This window comes from Hyaloscypha bicolor, assembly GCF_002865645.1.
Source record: "Hyaloscypha bicolor E unplaced genomic scaffold K444scaffold_113, whole genome shotgun sequence".
NCBI classification, from domain to species: domain Eukaryota; kingdom Fungi; phylum Ascomycota; class Leotiomycetes; order Helotiales; family Hyaloscyphaceae; genus Hyaloscypha; species Hyaloscypha bicolor.
In genome coordinates this window covers 98,227-112,952 of record NW_020194615.1, presented here as the reverse complement: position 1 = coordinate 112,952, position 14,726 = coordinate 98,227, and the positions used below count along the sequence as shown (strand labels likewise).

Sequence of the window (14,726 nt, the reverse complement as noted above, 5' to 3'; positions counted from 1 at the left end):
ACGGCGCTCCTCATCAAGTCGTTGTCGTTCAGCAGCCTCTTGCTTCATCTTCTCGCTGAGCTTCTGGATCATCTCATCGCGTTTCTTGACCTCTCCGGACGTACGAGTGGCTCCAAGAAGTGGCTTCATCTTGACCAGAAGTCTCCACCAAGGGTTCTGGCAAAGATCGAGGTAGACCTGGAAGTTGCGCTGAATGATGCGAGTTGCCTCTGCTCTGTAAAGTCTCTTGTGTGCAATACGACGCTGGGTGAAGCCTCTTGCAATTGATTGGAACCGCGACATAATCTCCCGGATGAGAGCATCGCGTTGTTCTTCAAGTTCTGCCAGTACGCCGGCTCGGAAGAAAACTTTTGTGAGACCAACTCGGAAAAGCGATTTGTCTAGGCCCAATTTATCAAGCATGATAGTGGCTGCTGTTTGACCCTCAAGGTAACCCTTCGGCATATTTCGACACAGCACCTCGTATCGCTGTCTAAACTCTGAGAATGGCAAGCGATTAGGGAAACCAGTGCGAGCAATCCGGATACCCTCAAGAACACCATTGCATCGCAATTGGTCGAGGACAAGTGGCGCACTCAGCTGCTTCGGACGCTTCTTGTGGTTGGGAATGATACATCGGACAAAGTGAGGGTGGGTAGAGTGCAACTGGGCCATCAAGCTAGACAGTTGTTCTTTGTGTCTCTGGGCCACGGTCCGAAAGAGACCCTTCTTGACTCGACTTCTGGTAGATCCCACATCATCATCTCCATCAGCACAGTCAGCAAAAAGAGCCGCTACATGCTTGTCAGTGGATGCTGCTAGGAGCTTTGTGATATTGTCATTCAAGGGATCCTTGTTCTTCTCAAGCCAGCCTTCTGTTGAATACTCTACTTCAGCTGCATAATGAGTGAGCATGAAACCCTGCCCAAGTCGTGAAGGGCGGTATTTTGGAGTTTTTCGGTCCCAGAGTGAGTGCAATTTTTCTGTGAAAGACTTGTCTGTGGCCTTTGGCATGACGCAGTCTTCATCCAAACAGGAGAAAATACCGATTGGGTTCGGTAACTCGATGAGATCAATCGTGGGTTGGAGATCGTGGCCGAAATCGATGAATTTCCATTCAATCTGTTCCCGAGCGTACTCCTCCTGTTCTAGCACGAACATGTGGTGATTGAAGAACTGCTGGAGTTTCTCGTTTGTGTAGTTGATGCACAGTTGCTCGAAACTGTTCTCTTCGAAGATCTCGAATCCAGCAATATCAAGCACTCCAATAAAATGTGAATCATCTAGACCCATACCAGTCCTGTCAAGCTGTTTGTTGACACGAGTGACAAGGTCGCCAAAGCTTCGCTCGTAGATACCTTTGGCTAAGGCGTCGATCGAAAGTCGTACCTGCTCTGGAGTTTGGACTTTTTCCACCCATTCTCTGCCTGCTTTGACTCGGGGATGCAGAAGCCCTTGGAGGAATGGTTCAACCGGCATTCCCAGCAGCTTGCAGACCTTTTCCGCTTGTGTTCTGGCGTCAGGAGCAAGCCGTGCTTGATCGGCAGCTCTGCTCTCCTTTACAACGCTGATGTTACCAAGATGAAGCACAGAAGCAATGGTGCGAAGAATGGAGACCTGCTCTTTCTCTGAGAACCCAACAATATCGAAAGCTTCAGTCAATGAATTCCATTCGTCTCGGTCCGAGACTCCTGCGATTGTGTCGTGGCCATCTTTGGTGTAAGCAAAGTCCTCAACATCTAGGCCATCAAGCAGGAAATCTTGTTTCATTTTACGATCCGCCCCTTTCAATAGCTGATAGAATACGTGATAATTTCGTTCGTGGGAATTGAGCCGCACCACCCGTGACTTTTCGAGCAGATACCAATCGATGAAGGCTCCAGCAATGGTCCCAGTCCTCGTAAACTCAATTCGGATAAATTTCCCAAAACGCGACGAGTTGTTATTTCTCACCGTCTGGGCATTACCAAAAGCTTCCAATATCGGATTCGCTCGAAGGATTTGTTGAGAAAGATTCGAGTGCTGGGTCTTGTTCTTGACTGGCGAGTCCGAATGGGCAACTGCCGCAAGATATTGGATGACCTTCTTCGTGTTTTCGGTCTTTCCGGCACCAGATTCTCCAGTTACTAGAATGCTCTGGTTCTCTCCTTCATCTACCAAATTCCGGAAAGCCTCGTCTGCCATGGCGTAAATATGGGGTTTCGTTTCCTCCCGGCTTTGCCCTTTGTACATGTTGATATACTCGTTTGTGTAGATTGGGAGTGGGCAATATGGATTGATGGCGACCAAGAACAACCCAGAGTATGTGTAGATGAGGTCTGTCTGGTATCTCATATGCAGATTGTGGACGACCGAAGCTTCGTTGAGGTGCGTGAGTTCCGCCATATCATCAGCCTTGTCGAACTTGGCTGGATTTACCTTGTCAACGCTGTCCGCGCTGACCTCTCGTTGCTAACATGGGGTTAGCAATGTCTCGCACTAGCCCAGTGTCCGACCTACGCTGCCATCATCGCACTGAACCAAGATCTGGTTATTGCCTAACTCTTCAACTATCCAGCCTTTCACAAACGCTGTTTGCGGGTCCTTCAGCCAAATGTATCTCTTGCCCGAGAAGTCGTTTTCTCCCTCGATGCCTTTGACCACCTCTGTGCCACGCTGCATGTCTTCGGCTTTGATAAATGAGGGTGCAAAGGTATTAGAAGTAGGTGTGCCAGTTTTTGAATTGGAGCGATACCGCCCTGTGGCATTATTATTAGGAGACATAACTCCCGCGAGTGAAGAAAATGACTGATTGCGATTGTGAGGAGGGCTTTGGGTGCCCGACAACGGCGAAGATAATATGGTTGACTTTGGTCTGCCATTGGTGTTCCCTGGAACTGGTGATGGGGAGCCCGTCCTTGAGAATGGATTATTGCGCTTTTGTGACGCCATTTCGTGGTGTTCAAGCCACCGAAATGAACATGTATCGGTTCGAAACAGAAGCAAAATAACGTCAAGCCATACAATCGTCGGGAGCGTAAAAGACCGAGGTTGGAAAGTCGTAAAGAAGCCAAAAGCAAGAAAGCGATGTGAGGGACGCAATTATTCGCGACCACATATGAAAAAGAGGCGGTGGTTGTAAGATTATCGTTGTCTCTGTCGACCTTTGGTGTGTTGATGGGGGCACGAGTCGTGAGTGGGTGAGCTCCGAAAGTAAACAACGCGCAGGGAAGTGGCGGCCCATGCTCATGCGCTAAGATGATTTAGGCAAGGCGCCGCTCTGAATTAGCGCGCATCGTCTTCAAACCTTAACAAGCCGCGCGCGACAGCTTCATTTGCTCCCCATACTTTTCAACAATCCTCCCAAGTCCAAGTGACCACCATCAATCAGCCTCCGGTTGAAGAATCTGATCTGCGTTGTCTTTGTTCCCATCGCGTTTCTTACTCGACGTTCTGCGGCCCCTTTTCACCCTCTGTAGAGCCCTTTCTTTTTGTTGCACAATGACGCTCGAGTGTTGACCGCACCTCGAGATATCTGTCACTAACCATCAAGCTCTATCGTCCATCGTACGAATGAATCTCGTCATACAAGACGATGTCAGACTATCCATCAACGCCGTCATACGGCGCAAGCTATGGAGCTCGAGATCAGACGAACCCATCCTACCTTCCCCCAACATACCCAAATCAATATATCCAAGGAGACGATGGCCGCACAGGGCACATGGCTGCGAATTATGACGCGTCGATGGCAGCCTATTCATACAATAGGGCTGTACCTACCTTCAGCGCTGCAGCTGTTGCCTCGGGAGTTCCTCCTCTGCCAATATACCAAGGTTGGAACCAGGACTCTGTCCCACTGCCTTCGTATACGGCGCCACACAATCCCCCACAATATGCCAGCTATGGTAATGCCTCCCAAGCCAACCCGCAAAACTACCAACACCAAGCCATGAACCAGCAGAGCTACCACCAGAACACCGGGGTAGCCAAGCCCTTTGAGCAAGCAGACCTCAGCGAGGGAGAGTTCGAAGATGTTGGGGCTTCAACCAATACTCCCCCAATTGGTTATGGCTCAAATCATTACTGCGGAAATGATGGGACTGGCTACATGGATACCGCACAACGTGCTGTGTATTCCCGAGCTCAGGACTACAGTCCACAGTCGGGTTACCAAGGTATTTCCGGCTCAAACTTCCACTGCTTTCACGTTCACTTACACACTTCAGCAAACTACAACTATCCCAGTCACAATACCTCTCAGATGGGACGTCAACAATCAGACTCTTACTCACCGTACGTTTCACCTGGCGGAGCTGACCATGACGAGCAACCAGGAGGAGTTCAGGCACGCAATGCATATGCACCCAGCCACAATCAAGATCCTATCAATGGGACACCACAGAGTCAGTATGGATGGGCACAGGATGGGACAGCCAATCAGCCACAACATAATTCCTATGCAAACGGATATCACACATCGCCGAAGGCGGATAGTGGCATTCAAGCTCCGGCTCCCAGTCAGCCAGCCCTCGGGCAGCTTGCTAGTGCAGCAAATGGCAAATCAGTCGCGGAGTATCGTAAGAAGGCTCAAGGAGCAATACTCAATCTCTTGCCTTACGATGTCCGATATCAAACATACATCGATGAAGGGTTCAAGGAGGATATTGTGGACGCACTTTTTGATGATCTCAAGATGCCTCGGACATCATCCAAAGCTCCGAATGGAATCTACCTCGCCTCTGGCCCCCAAACTTCCAACGAACAACGCAATGGCACCGGAACACGTAGCCTGGCAGCTGGTTTGAACGATGCTCAACATGGTCCCTCGTCATTATCGCTGGGCACAAATTTGCAGCAGCCGAAAGGCACAAGCATGCCGCAAGCATCGCTATCTCCTTCAACCAATACAGTACTAGCGTCTGCTCCAGTAAAGTCAACGATGATGACGGAAAAAGAACGGACTTTACAAACTAAAATGGACGCTCTTCGGAAGTCACGGGAAGAGCGCGCTCAGAAAGCGGCAGCCAAGATGAACCCGTTGGTAGCACTAGTCCCAGCTCCCCAGCTAGAGGCAACCAAGGTTACAGAGTCTATATCTGAAAAGCCGAATTCACCTCCACAATCTCCAACTATCGCGAAAGCTCAACCGCAAACCTCTTTTGCACAACCGATTCCTTCAGAACAACTACCCGTAGCACCGCAGCAGCCAAACCCGCAGCCCAAGACGCAACAACAGCCTCTGATGATCCCGGGTCTGTTCCTAGCATCAGCTGCTGCAAGCCCTGGCCAACAACCAACTCTGCAAGTCGCTCTTCCTACTCCCCTTCCAAGCAGTCAACGCAAGCGTCCGGTCGCTGCCGATTTCGACGATCCTCTCCCCGCAATGAGCACGTTCAAGCGGCCATTCGGATACAGCCCGCACAACGATGGACGACCCTCTTTGGTAATCGATCTCAGTGATGACGAAGATGAGGATGTTGCGATGGATCTCGATTCTCAAGCAGACCAGGATTCACCAGCGCACTCCGTCCGAAAGATGTCCGATCCCCGATCTACCAATGCTCAGAATATGCCGCCAACGAACCCTCCAACCCGTAAACCTTTCACACCCCCAAATACTTCCGCAACCAACACTCCCTCGATGTCTTCGAAAGCTTCCCTCGGTAGACCTGACGTTCTGATACGAAAAGAGAGCGAGATAGAGGAGTTGAAAAAGAAGATTGCCGAAGCGGAAGCACGAAAGAGGGCTCGAAAGACTCCGAGTGGGACTCTCACCCCTCGAGCCTCTGAGTCAAATGGCTCGGAGGCGAAAGACGCCAATGTTTCAGAAGAGCCCAATTTGGGAAGCAAAGTTGCAGCTTCGATCAAAATGCAAAGTTTAATCGTCATTGCAGATAACAAAGCCACTCTGGAGCAGCAAAAGCTTGCGGATGCTCAAACTGCCGAGATCGAAAAGGCTGCTGAGCTGAAGCGCAACGAGGCCGAGCAAAAGCGTCTACGTCGTGAAAAGATAGCATCCGACTTGCCCTTGGTCGAAGCTGAGGTTCTTCAGAACCAAACGAGGTTGGAACAGTTGAGAGCTGAAATGGCAAAGATTGAAGCTGCTGTTCAGAAGAGCTTGGAGGACAAACAAAGACTTGCCGAGGAGATGGAACGACTCGGACAAGAGGCAGAGGACCAGCTTCAAGAGCAGAAGGACAAACTGAATACTCTAACCCAGCAAGAATCTCGGAGCAGCAATGGTATGTTTTCTGTTCTTTAAGATCAACTCCACGACTTCCCACCTTTTCTTATGTGTAGCACTACCTCGCAAAGCCACGAACTTACCCGATAGATCCCTCTGTTCCACCATCTTCGCCCCCGATCGCGCAAATGAGACTTCCGTCACGATCCAAGACCCCCGCCAGCCTACCTAACGAAGCCACGACACAAGCAACAGCCCTCAATGGTGACTCGAATCCTACGACAAATACAGATGACAATCAAGATCGTGCTGAGAACGCTTTACTAGAACCAATGGAGACAAATGAGGCTTCTGTCGAGAGCGAGCCAACTGATCAAGCACTCGAGGCGGCGTTGCAGGAGGCAGTACGGGCGGAAGCAGACTCCCATTCTCGTGACGGCCATGTGATGGACATGGAGGTTTCGTACGCCCCCGACCCAGCTCAATTAGCACCGGAAGTGCCTGCGGAACCCATCGAGGAGGACAACCGAAGCCCGGAATACTTGCCCGAGCTCAACCGTACCGCTCCAGAAGTTACTGACCGCGAGTCCGACGGTTACGAGCCGCCAGATGCGACAGCCCCAACTGAAGCTCCCGAGTCACCACCATTCAGCCCTGCCCCACCCGAATCTATCCACGAAGTCGCAGATGAATCTATACCGGAAATTAACTCGACGCAGGCAATTAGTGAGGATGGGGAAATCACAACTGACTATATCCAGCCATTGGCCGATGGCACTGCTCAAGCGCTTCTTGAAGTAAACGGCTTTTTTATATACTCCTAACTTCCCCGCGTTTGCTAATAGCTTTTAGGATGTCTCCAAGGAGGATTCAAACAAGATTCAATTATTCACTCCTTACGAAAGCCCCTTAAAGCAATTTCGAGCGTACAGATTCCATCCCGAGTTCAAAGAGGACATTGCTGGAGGTTTGAGATCCATGACATACAGTCACAAGATCGATCCTAACGCAGAATTCTGCCGCTATGAATTAGCAGGGGGTATTTGCAACGATACCACGTGCGACTTTCAACATTTCAGAGACACCAAGCTCCCCGGTGCGTGGGTTATATAAAGCCGGCACGAGCTTTTCCCCGTTCTTGGTTTTCCGTCTGGTCTGTCAAGCTGACTTGTAGCGTGGCAGATGACGCAGTTCTAACTGCCCTTGGATCCCCCGACGAATTCACAGGAGAGCAGCGAGAGAAATTCTGCGAGGGATTAAGACAAGTTCTCATGGACCTGCGAGTGCGGAAGATTAGAGATTTTGACATTATCGCGTCTGAGATTGTTGCCCACCGCTCCAAATTCCTTGGCGATAAGTCAAAGGTCCTGGCGTTAGAGGGCACAACCATCTGAGCGAACTTACCAACAGCTCGACTTGTAAAAACACCAATTCCCCCATTTCTGTCGGTGTACACCCACCCCAACCGACATTTACATGATCCCACTTTCCTTCTCTTTTGTCGATTGATGCCGACTTGGCTCTGATCGACAGTCTGGACTACTCCTTCTTTCCCTGTGTATTACTTCAGCATCATGGTAATCCTTGCATGGACGGTCTTGCATGGGAAAAGAGGTGTTTCTGGCTTTGGCACAATACCCAATCGACAGTCTTCTTGAGAACATCGAGAAAGAACAGTGAGCACTGAGGAGCAGATCCTCTGAAACGAGTGCTGGGATAGCATCTCCGAGCGATAGATAATCATGAATCAACACATTTTCAAGTCTACAATTTGAAGCTTCTAAATATGAGTAAAGAGGACAATTTTGGTGTTCGAAGTGGTTCGCAGAGGTGGTCCACCTCGATTTCAACCCAACTCTCCAGCTACAGTATTCTCCCAAATCACCAAATCAGCTTTCCAATTCCCATCCCGGTAGACCATGTCTCTCACTGTATTCCCCTCAAAACGGCTAAATATTTACAGGCCAAAGCTCTTGTCGTTCTCATCACGTGCAGTCTGATCTGCGCTCCAAACTGCCGAATGTGGAGACCCGACACTCAAATCCAACGATCACGACATCTTGTCTAGGTGTCTCACCATCCGCTATCTACACAACGACCACTCTCCGCCATTTCCCCTGCCTGAACTTGCATATCAGTTTCCAAATACGCCCTGGCTGCCGCGACCCGGCAGAGATGCAGTCAGCATGCCAGATTGTGGGAGGAATGCGATAGGGTGGGGCGGGGATGGGTAGGGATTCTAGAGGGATAGAAGCATCCGGTTCTTAAGTCGTCATTTGCGGGCTTGAAGTTGTGAGAGTCTGGGTCTCTTATCTTGACGTATTGTCAGTTGGTTTTTGAATGGGTTTTCCGTTATCATAGCGGGATTGAAATGTAAAACTCCTTCATCAGACGGCATCACATCTCAACAACTCAAGGCAGTGCCGCACCTTTTGAGCCTTGAGCAAGATGTCGACCTTGCCAGAAAACGAGAAGGTTGCGCTTGAGAATCACGGAAACGCAAGTGCTGCCCCGTCACTGGTATCAGATGAATCCCTGACCAATCCGACGGGCATCAATGAGAAAGCTTTGTTGAGAATGCTGGATCTGAAACTCTTTCCTCCGTTGACGCTGCTTTATTTGCTCTCATTTCTGGATCGAAGCAACAGCATGTCCTCCCCGCTTCCCTCAATAATAATCACTGATCATCTTTAAGTCGGCAATGCCAAACTCGATGGCTTGACAAAGGATCTACACATCACGGGAAACCAATACCTCTTCGCATTAACTATATATTTCATCGGATATGTGAGTTTTCCACCCTCCAAAAATGAGATAGTTTTGCTGATGAACGAAGGTCCTCTTCGAAATCCCCTGCAACATTATGCTCAAGCGGACGACGCCCAAGCTCTGGCTTCCCACGCTGATGCTCCTCTGGGGCATCGTCGCCACATTAATGGGTGTCTCGCAGAACTTCGGCGGTTTCCTCGCAGCACGATTCTTCCTTGGCGTCACTGAGAGTGGACTATTTCCTGGTGTGGTGTTCCACCTTTCGATGTGGTATAAGAGGACGGAGAGTCATTACAGAGTTGCGCTTTTCTTCTCTGCTGCTTCGCTGGCTGGTGCTTTTGGTGGAATTTTTGCTTATGGGATTGGGTTCATGAAGGGGGTTGCAAATTATAATGGTTGGCGGTGGATTTTCATTCTTGTGAGTCCTCCGAGGATGATAATTGATATCTAGAGCTGACATATGCATTAGGAAGGTCTACTGACTGTAGTCATCGCCCTCGTAGCATATCTCTTCATCCACAACTACCCTTCCACCGCGCCATTCCTCAACGAGCCGGAGCGAGCATTCATCCACGCACGCCTCAAAGGCACCGACGCTAATAACAGCGAACCCTTCGCCTGGACCAACGTCCTCGCCGCGCTCAAGGACTACAAATGCTGGCTCTACGGCCCCGGCTTCCATACCATGTCTTTGCCATTATACACACTCTCCCTCTTCCTCCCCACCCTCATCACAGAACTAGGATATACAGCCGCCCAAGCCCAACTACTCACCGTCCCACCCTACGCCGTGGCCACAATCCTCACCGTAATCGTCGCCATCCTGGCCGAGAAGACCCATCGCTGCTCCCCATTCATCCTCGCCTCTTCCTCACTCGCAATCATCGGGTACATCATCCTTCTCACTGTGCCCATCGAAAAGCCCGGCGTAAGTTATCTCAGCACGATTTTCGCTGCTGCCGGGATTTACCCCAGTTGTGCAATTGTACTCAGTTGGGCGACGGCGAATGTGAGTGGGCAGACGAAGCGGGCTACTGCTACCGCGATGACGATCACGATTGGGAATCTTGGGGCAGTACTTGGAACGCAACTTTATAGGCCGAAGACGAGTCCAAGATGGCATTTGGGGCATGGGTTTGCGTTGGGGTATTTGGTTGCTAATCTTTTGGTGACGGGGACGCTGTGGGTATCTTTGAGGAGGGAGAATAAGATTAAGAGTGAGAAGAGGGAGGGTGGGGAGGTGGCTGAAGAGGAGGTGGTGAGGAGTGATGAGGATGTGAGATGGGAGTTCCAGACCTAAGTTCGATGAAGTTTCGAGAGATTTGTGAAAGATACTTTTCATTGCCTCATTCTTGGTCTAACCTTTGAGAAACATGAAAGTTCTAGTTTCTTTGCATAGAGTGAAGAGCCTTAGCCGTTATATTCATCTACTCAACCTCAATGATAGTATTGAAGGTCGATGCGCTCATGTAATCGATTGCCAACCGTAACGTGAAACTTGAAGCCGGCTTTTCTCATCTCAAAGCAGTTAAATATCATCCATATATACATCACCAAACGGCACATCCCCTTTCCGCAACTGCCAAATGCCCAACCCAAGCGCAAACAGATCATCCTCTTCCACTGGCGCTGGGTCCCACTCACTGGCGTAGTCCATATTCTGGCATTTGAGAAAGATAATTAAGGTCGTCATCCCTTCTCCATCACCGAAAACTTCATCGCGTGGTCTCACTTCCGTGAAATCGCAAAGTCGAATCTGGCCATCAGAGCAGATGAGCATGTTTGCGGGCTTGATGTCGCCGTGCGCACTGCCTTTGCCGTGTAGTTCTTGAATAACGGAGATCATGCCTTGCGTAATGCTTTACGTTAGCTGGGATCAACAAGCTTGATATCTAGAGGAGTATCGCGCTTCATAATGTAGCCTGTCATTCCATCGCCGTCACCATAGATGGGCTCGATGGCTCTCTCCAAGAGGTGGACAGAGAAGTCTCCTGCTACGAGCATCAGGTCAAGTTCGCGTTGACCACCACAATACACCATCTTGTATACCTGATAGCCCCCTTTGCAGTGGTATATTTGCGCATTTGATGTAATATGGAACGCTTGAGGTTTAATCTCAGAGAGGTTCCAGTCGGAGGTTATATTGCAAACCATGTTCTCTCAAGGTGTGTTTCTGGCAGTGGGGAGTTGTTTTACATCTTCCCCCTTTATTTAAGAACTATGATTACTAAGCTTACGGTATGCGGACACATGGGGAGGGATCCTTCCCTGTTAACCCGCCCCGCCCTGCCCCCAGCGCCCAAATTAATACAACCTTCCTCAACACGACCGACCTTTGATTCCAAACCTGAGCTCTATCCTGGTGTCAAGGCATGGGTTGGAAACAAGCCGCCACGTCCCTCTAACTCCGGTTTTGATCGATCAGTCTTACATGTCAAACCAACGATACGTGTTGAACAGGCACCAGCAGGCACCAGCAGAGTAGCAAATGCCAGATTTCAACAAATTTGACCTATAACCACCAAATATTTCCTTTTCTGATTCTTCCCATCCTCATATTTTTTCAATAATGAAGCTCGGCGCTTTTATCTTACTGATCCCCACCACGATGGCGCTCCTCGGCGTCTCATCTGTTCAGACCTGGCTAGCCAGCTTCCAGCAACCCTTGAAGGACCTCATTGAGAACCCATTTCGACGATCCACAGTACCTCAATTTATCCTCGATGCAAGACACCCATGGATTCTCGCCAATCAGCGCAAGCTCGAGAGGCTTCCAAACGCAGAGGCCTTCTTATGCTCTGGTCCTGACCCAGAATCGAACGAAACAGGGATAGAAACCAAAAACGGTGGAGAAGGGCTCGAAATACCACTTGATATTTTCGACTACCTTGAAATCGACAACAATCGCGCAGGAATCTCGCGTCCCGGCTGGCCGAATGCTCTCGAGAGACTTGGCGAGATAAACCGGTGTCAGCGAGCACTCACCCAAGCCAAGACGATGGAAGTCGGCATCTATGTGCATGACGGGAAATATTCAGATCAGTATCTGAAGATCCTCGAGCCGCCTAAACCACCAGAACAGCTCTTGACTCTTTTTGGGGACGTCCTGGAGTCCATGATGAACCTCGAAACACTTAAATGGGATATTCGTAAAGAAGACACTCACATCTTCGAGGAAGCATTCAAGTCGCGAAACCTGACTCTGCCGTCCATCAAGCACCTTGAGCCTGGACCTTCCAGCCATTATCTGGTGGGTATGTGTCCGAATCTGGAGAGGCTCAAGAATGGTGGTGGTTTTATGTGGTATCATGGATATATGCCTGATAACCGCGACTGGGGATTGATGCTTATTCAAGCTGCGGTATCGACGCCTAAACTGAAGCGGTTTTCTATGTCGGGTGGGCATAGTGGGTGGACTCCATCACTCATCTCAGGTATGTATTTGTCTTCCCAGCCCAAGCAGGTGAGGAGGTGGATCTGACGAGTCGTTGTAGAAGTCATAAAGTCTATGCCCCAGATAGAAAGCCTCGGGCTATTTGGCTCTTTGGGGAGAGAAATAGACTACACGGGTGTGAACACGGGTGATACCGGAAGACTAAAAGTAAGATTATATTCTCTTAACCTTACCAAACTACGGTACGATCAGACGCTAATAAAATCGGTTTAGGCTGTGCTGGACATGCTAACCGGATTTGAAAATCTAACGCATCTTGCTCTTCCACCTTCTTCCAGTTTAGGTCTTGGTTTCAACGGTGGACCCGGCTGTGGAAATGTCTATTTTGGCAAGGAGGGCAGGATATACCTACGTCAAGTCACCAAGGAAGGAGCCGAAGCAACAGAGGAAGGCGGGAATATCGTGGTTGCGAATTTGCCACATTTGGCTAGTTTCACGATAGGAGGAACGAAAGCGAATATCACACGGACTGAGGATGGAACGATTCATGCGACGTGGCCTTGGACAGGGAGAATGGATGAGTGGTTGATGGAGGAGGTGCCTGTCGGTTTTTGATTCTGGGGATGTAGAATATGATAGTATGTAAGGTTTGTGCTTTTGGAATTCACAAGTGAATGCTCACGCCCTCCTCTCTTCAAATTACATCATTCACTGGGGTGGATTCAATTTTCCTCTACACATTTATTGTCACCAATGTCTGCGGAAATTCAGAGGGAGAGGAAAGAAGATCAACGATTCATTTTCTCTCGCGTTGAATCCATAGGGCCCTCGAAGCACTCACATTATAGCGCAACCACAACTTCGTATCCTAGGAACACACCCCCTCTCGAATGTGGTTTTGTCTGGCTTTGCAGGTGCAAGGCAGTCTCTCCTCGCTCGCTATCTGGCGCTTCCATATCGAAAGTATAAGATGGGCTAGCATGAGGAGCAAACCTAATTTTCTGAGCTGGAGCGAGGGGGATATCCTACATCACGAGGTATTTTTCTGTTTCTGTTTAGAAATCTCGTTGAGAATATGCTGACATTTGGCCCTAATTTTGTCTTGCTTCGGTGTTTTGATATTTTAGAAGTTGAATTTCTAATATAAAGCGGTGCAGATGAAGGAAAGAGAGGGAGGGGGAGGGAAGGGGAGGAGAAGAGGGAAGTGAGATAGGTTTATTTGCAAGCTGTGTTAGCTCTAAGAGCTGTGATTATGCTCTTCAACAAATCGAAGCTTGCGTCACGCCTCAAAGTCAAACCGTTATCGTTGCTCGGGGTTTGGTTTGTGAATCATGACTCTCCAAAGTCGTTGTCATTGCATGAGAGGCTCCATCTCGTGCTTTCTTTTCAAGAACCCGAAAGAAAATCTGCGGATCCCATTTTATTCCTCGTTTCTCTCTTACAAACTGTTGCTATCCACAGAATCTTCTTCTCTCCTACTAGAAATTAAGTGTTACACCTAGACAGCGACTTGAAATGAACAATTCATGACCACTTCAAATCCTTTTTTGCAAGACAGCCCATAAATATATCAATGCTCTCTCGTCCTTGACGTCAGGTTTCTTACCCCAATCACAACACTTCAAGAGTTCAACACTTCTATTGCCTATAAAGTGTTATTGTGTAATAAATATTTAGCATTTGAAATCCTTTGTATTCCTTTCATCCAACCATCTTAAAAAATGACAAAGGTTTTTGTTTGGAATTTTGAAGTTGTTGTGGAGTACGCCAAGGCCAAAGACGATGGCCACGTGCAACCATTCTCAGCTCCTTATGATTGGGTAGATAGAACATCAGAAGCTAATGCAGGTTTAGCTGCGCTCTGATTTCAAAGCGGCGCCTTTGAGTTCATTAACGGACTTCACGCTGCTTGAAGACTAATGCCATTTAACGACTTCACTTATGGAGAAATCAATTCCGTTGTTAAACGAGGAAGATGACCCCGTTGGTAGGCCTCAGACATTATCAACCCTGATGAGACCAATAGCTGACATGTTTATTCCCGCAGACCTTGGCTCGGTATATTCGCCCCCATTTTCAAGGCAGATTATGATTGATTTCCCTTTTCGATTTGCTGACATCGGGAATCCCCCAGGCCCTTCAATTCATCGTTGAGACTGGGAAGTCTCGACCGAAAGGGGAAGCTCTACGCCTTATCCGTACCCAAGCAAGACTGAGAAAGACCTCGCAAAACTCGTCTTCAAAACGCACACCTCCTCTGCTACGTCCCAAGAACAAAGCTGGCAAAACCAGAAACGCTTCGAATTCAGCAGCTCCCAGAGTACTTGACAATATTGCGCTGAGAAGCTCCAGCCCAAATCGTGGGCCGTTGAGCAATAAATTTGAACCTTTTAACGTGTTACCGGTGGATGAACGTGG

The 14,726-nt window shown here is 49.1% G+C and overlaps 4 protein-coding genes across 4 annotated transcripts; 3 read left to right on the top strand and 1 right to left on the bottom strand.

The window, feature by feature from the left end:
* Nucleotides 1–3,302: 3,302 nt before the first annotated feature.
* Nucleotides 3,303–7,539, top strand: K444DRAFT_664901 (uncharacterized protein; the record flags this gene model as incomplete). The annotated part of the gene is made up of 5 exons (XM_024887021.1): nucleotides 3,303–4,136; nucleotides 4,188–6,203; nucleotides 6,296–6,942; nucleotides 6,998–7,241; nucleotides 7,328–7,539. Exons 1-5 carry the CDS (start codon nucleotides 3,554–3,556, stop codon nucleotides 7,537–7,539), a joined length of 3,702 nt encoding a protein of 1,233 aa, XP_024734658.1. The 5' UTR covers nucleotides 3,303–3,553.
* A 669-nt stretch (nucleotides 7,540–8,208) lies between these two features.
* Nucleotides 8,209–10,421, top strand: K444DRAFT_653740 (MFS nicotinic acid transporter-like protein). Its single transcript, XM_024885891.1, has 4 exons — nucleotides 8,209–8,792; nucleotides 8,841–8,932; nucleotides 8,982–9,332; nucleotides 9,384–10,421. The coding sequence occupies exons 1-4, from the start codon at nucleotides 8,594–8,596 to the stop codon at nucleotides 10,212–10,214; spliced, it is 1,473 nt and encodes a 490-aa protein (XP_024734657.1). The 5' UTR covers nucleotides 8,209–8,593; the 3' UTR covers nucleotides 10,215–10,421.
* Nucleotides 10,422–10,442: 21 nt separating this feature from the next.
* On the bottom strand, nucleotides 10,443–10,760 carry K444DRAFT_631497 (uncharacterized protein; the record flags this gene model as incomplete). The annotated part of the gene is made up of 1 exon (XM_024883368.1): nucleotides 10,443–10,760. One exon carries the CDS (start codon nucleotides 10,758–10,760, stop codon nucleotides 10,443–10,445), a length of 318 nt encoding a protein of 105 aa, XP_024734656.1.
* A 449-nt stretch (nucleotides 10,761–11,209) lies between these two features.
* On the top strand, nucleotides 11,210–13,101 carry K444DRAFT_564605 (uncharacterized protein). The gene is made up of 3 exons (XM_024877072.1): nucleotides 11,210–12,348; nucleotides 12,409–12,515; nucleotides 12,582–13,101. Exons 1-3 carry the CDS (start codon nucleotides 11,484–11,486, stop codon nucleotides 12,921–12,923), a joined length of 1,314 nt encoding a protein of 437 aa, XP_024734655.1. The 5' UTR covers nucleotides 11,210–11,483; the 3' UTR covers nucleotides 12,924–13,101.
* Nucleotides 13,102–14,726: the final 1,625 nt, after the last annotated feature.

What these genes read in the sequence shown, in the direction of transcription:
- K444DRAFT_564605 (XM_024877072.1), top strand. Translation starts at nt 11,484, where the DNA reads ATGAAGCTCGGCGCTTTTATCTTACTGATCCCCACCACGATGGCGCTC. An exon ending in GACTCCATCACTCATCTCAG is followed by an intron (nt 12,349 to 12,408) that starts GTATGTATTTGT and finishes GAGTCGTTGTAG; the next exon opens with AAGTCATAAAGTCTATGCCC. An exon ending in GTGATACCGGAAGACTAAAA is followed by an intron (nt 12,516 to 12,581) that starts GTAAGATTATAT and finishes AAATCGGTTTAG; the next exon opens with GCTGTGCTGGACATGCTAAC.
- K444DRAFT_653740 (XM_024885891.1), top strand. Translation starts at nt 8,594, where the DNA reads ATGTCGACCTTGCCAGAAAACGAGAAGGTTGCGCTTGAGAATCACGGA. An exon ending in CTATATATTTCATCGGATAT is followed by an intron (nt 8,933 to 8,981) that starts GTGAGTTTTCCA and finishes TGATGAACGAAG; the next exon opens with GTCCTCTTCGAAATCCCCTG. An exon ending in GGCGGTGGATTTTCATTCTT is followed by an intron (nt 9,333 to 9,383) that starts GTGAGTCCTCCG and finishes CATATGCATTAG; the next exon opens with GAAGGTCTACTGACTGTAGT.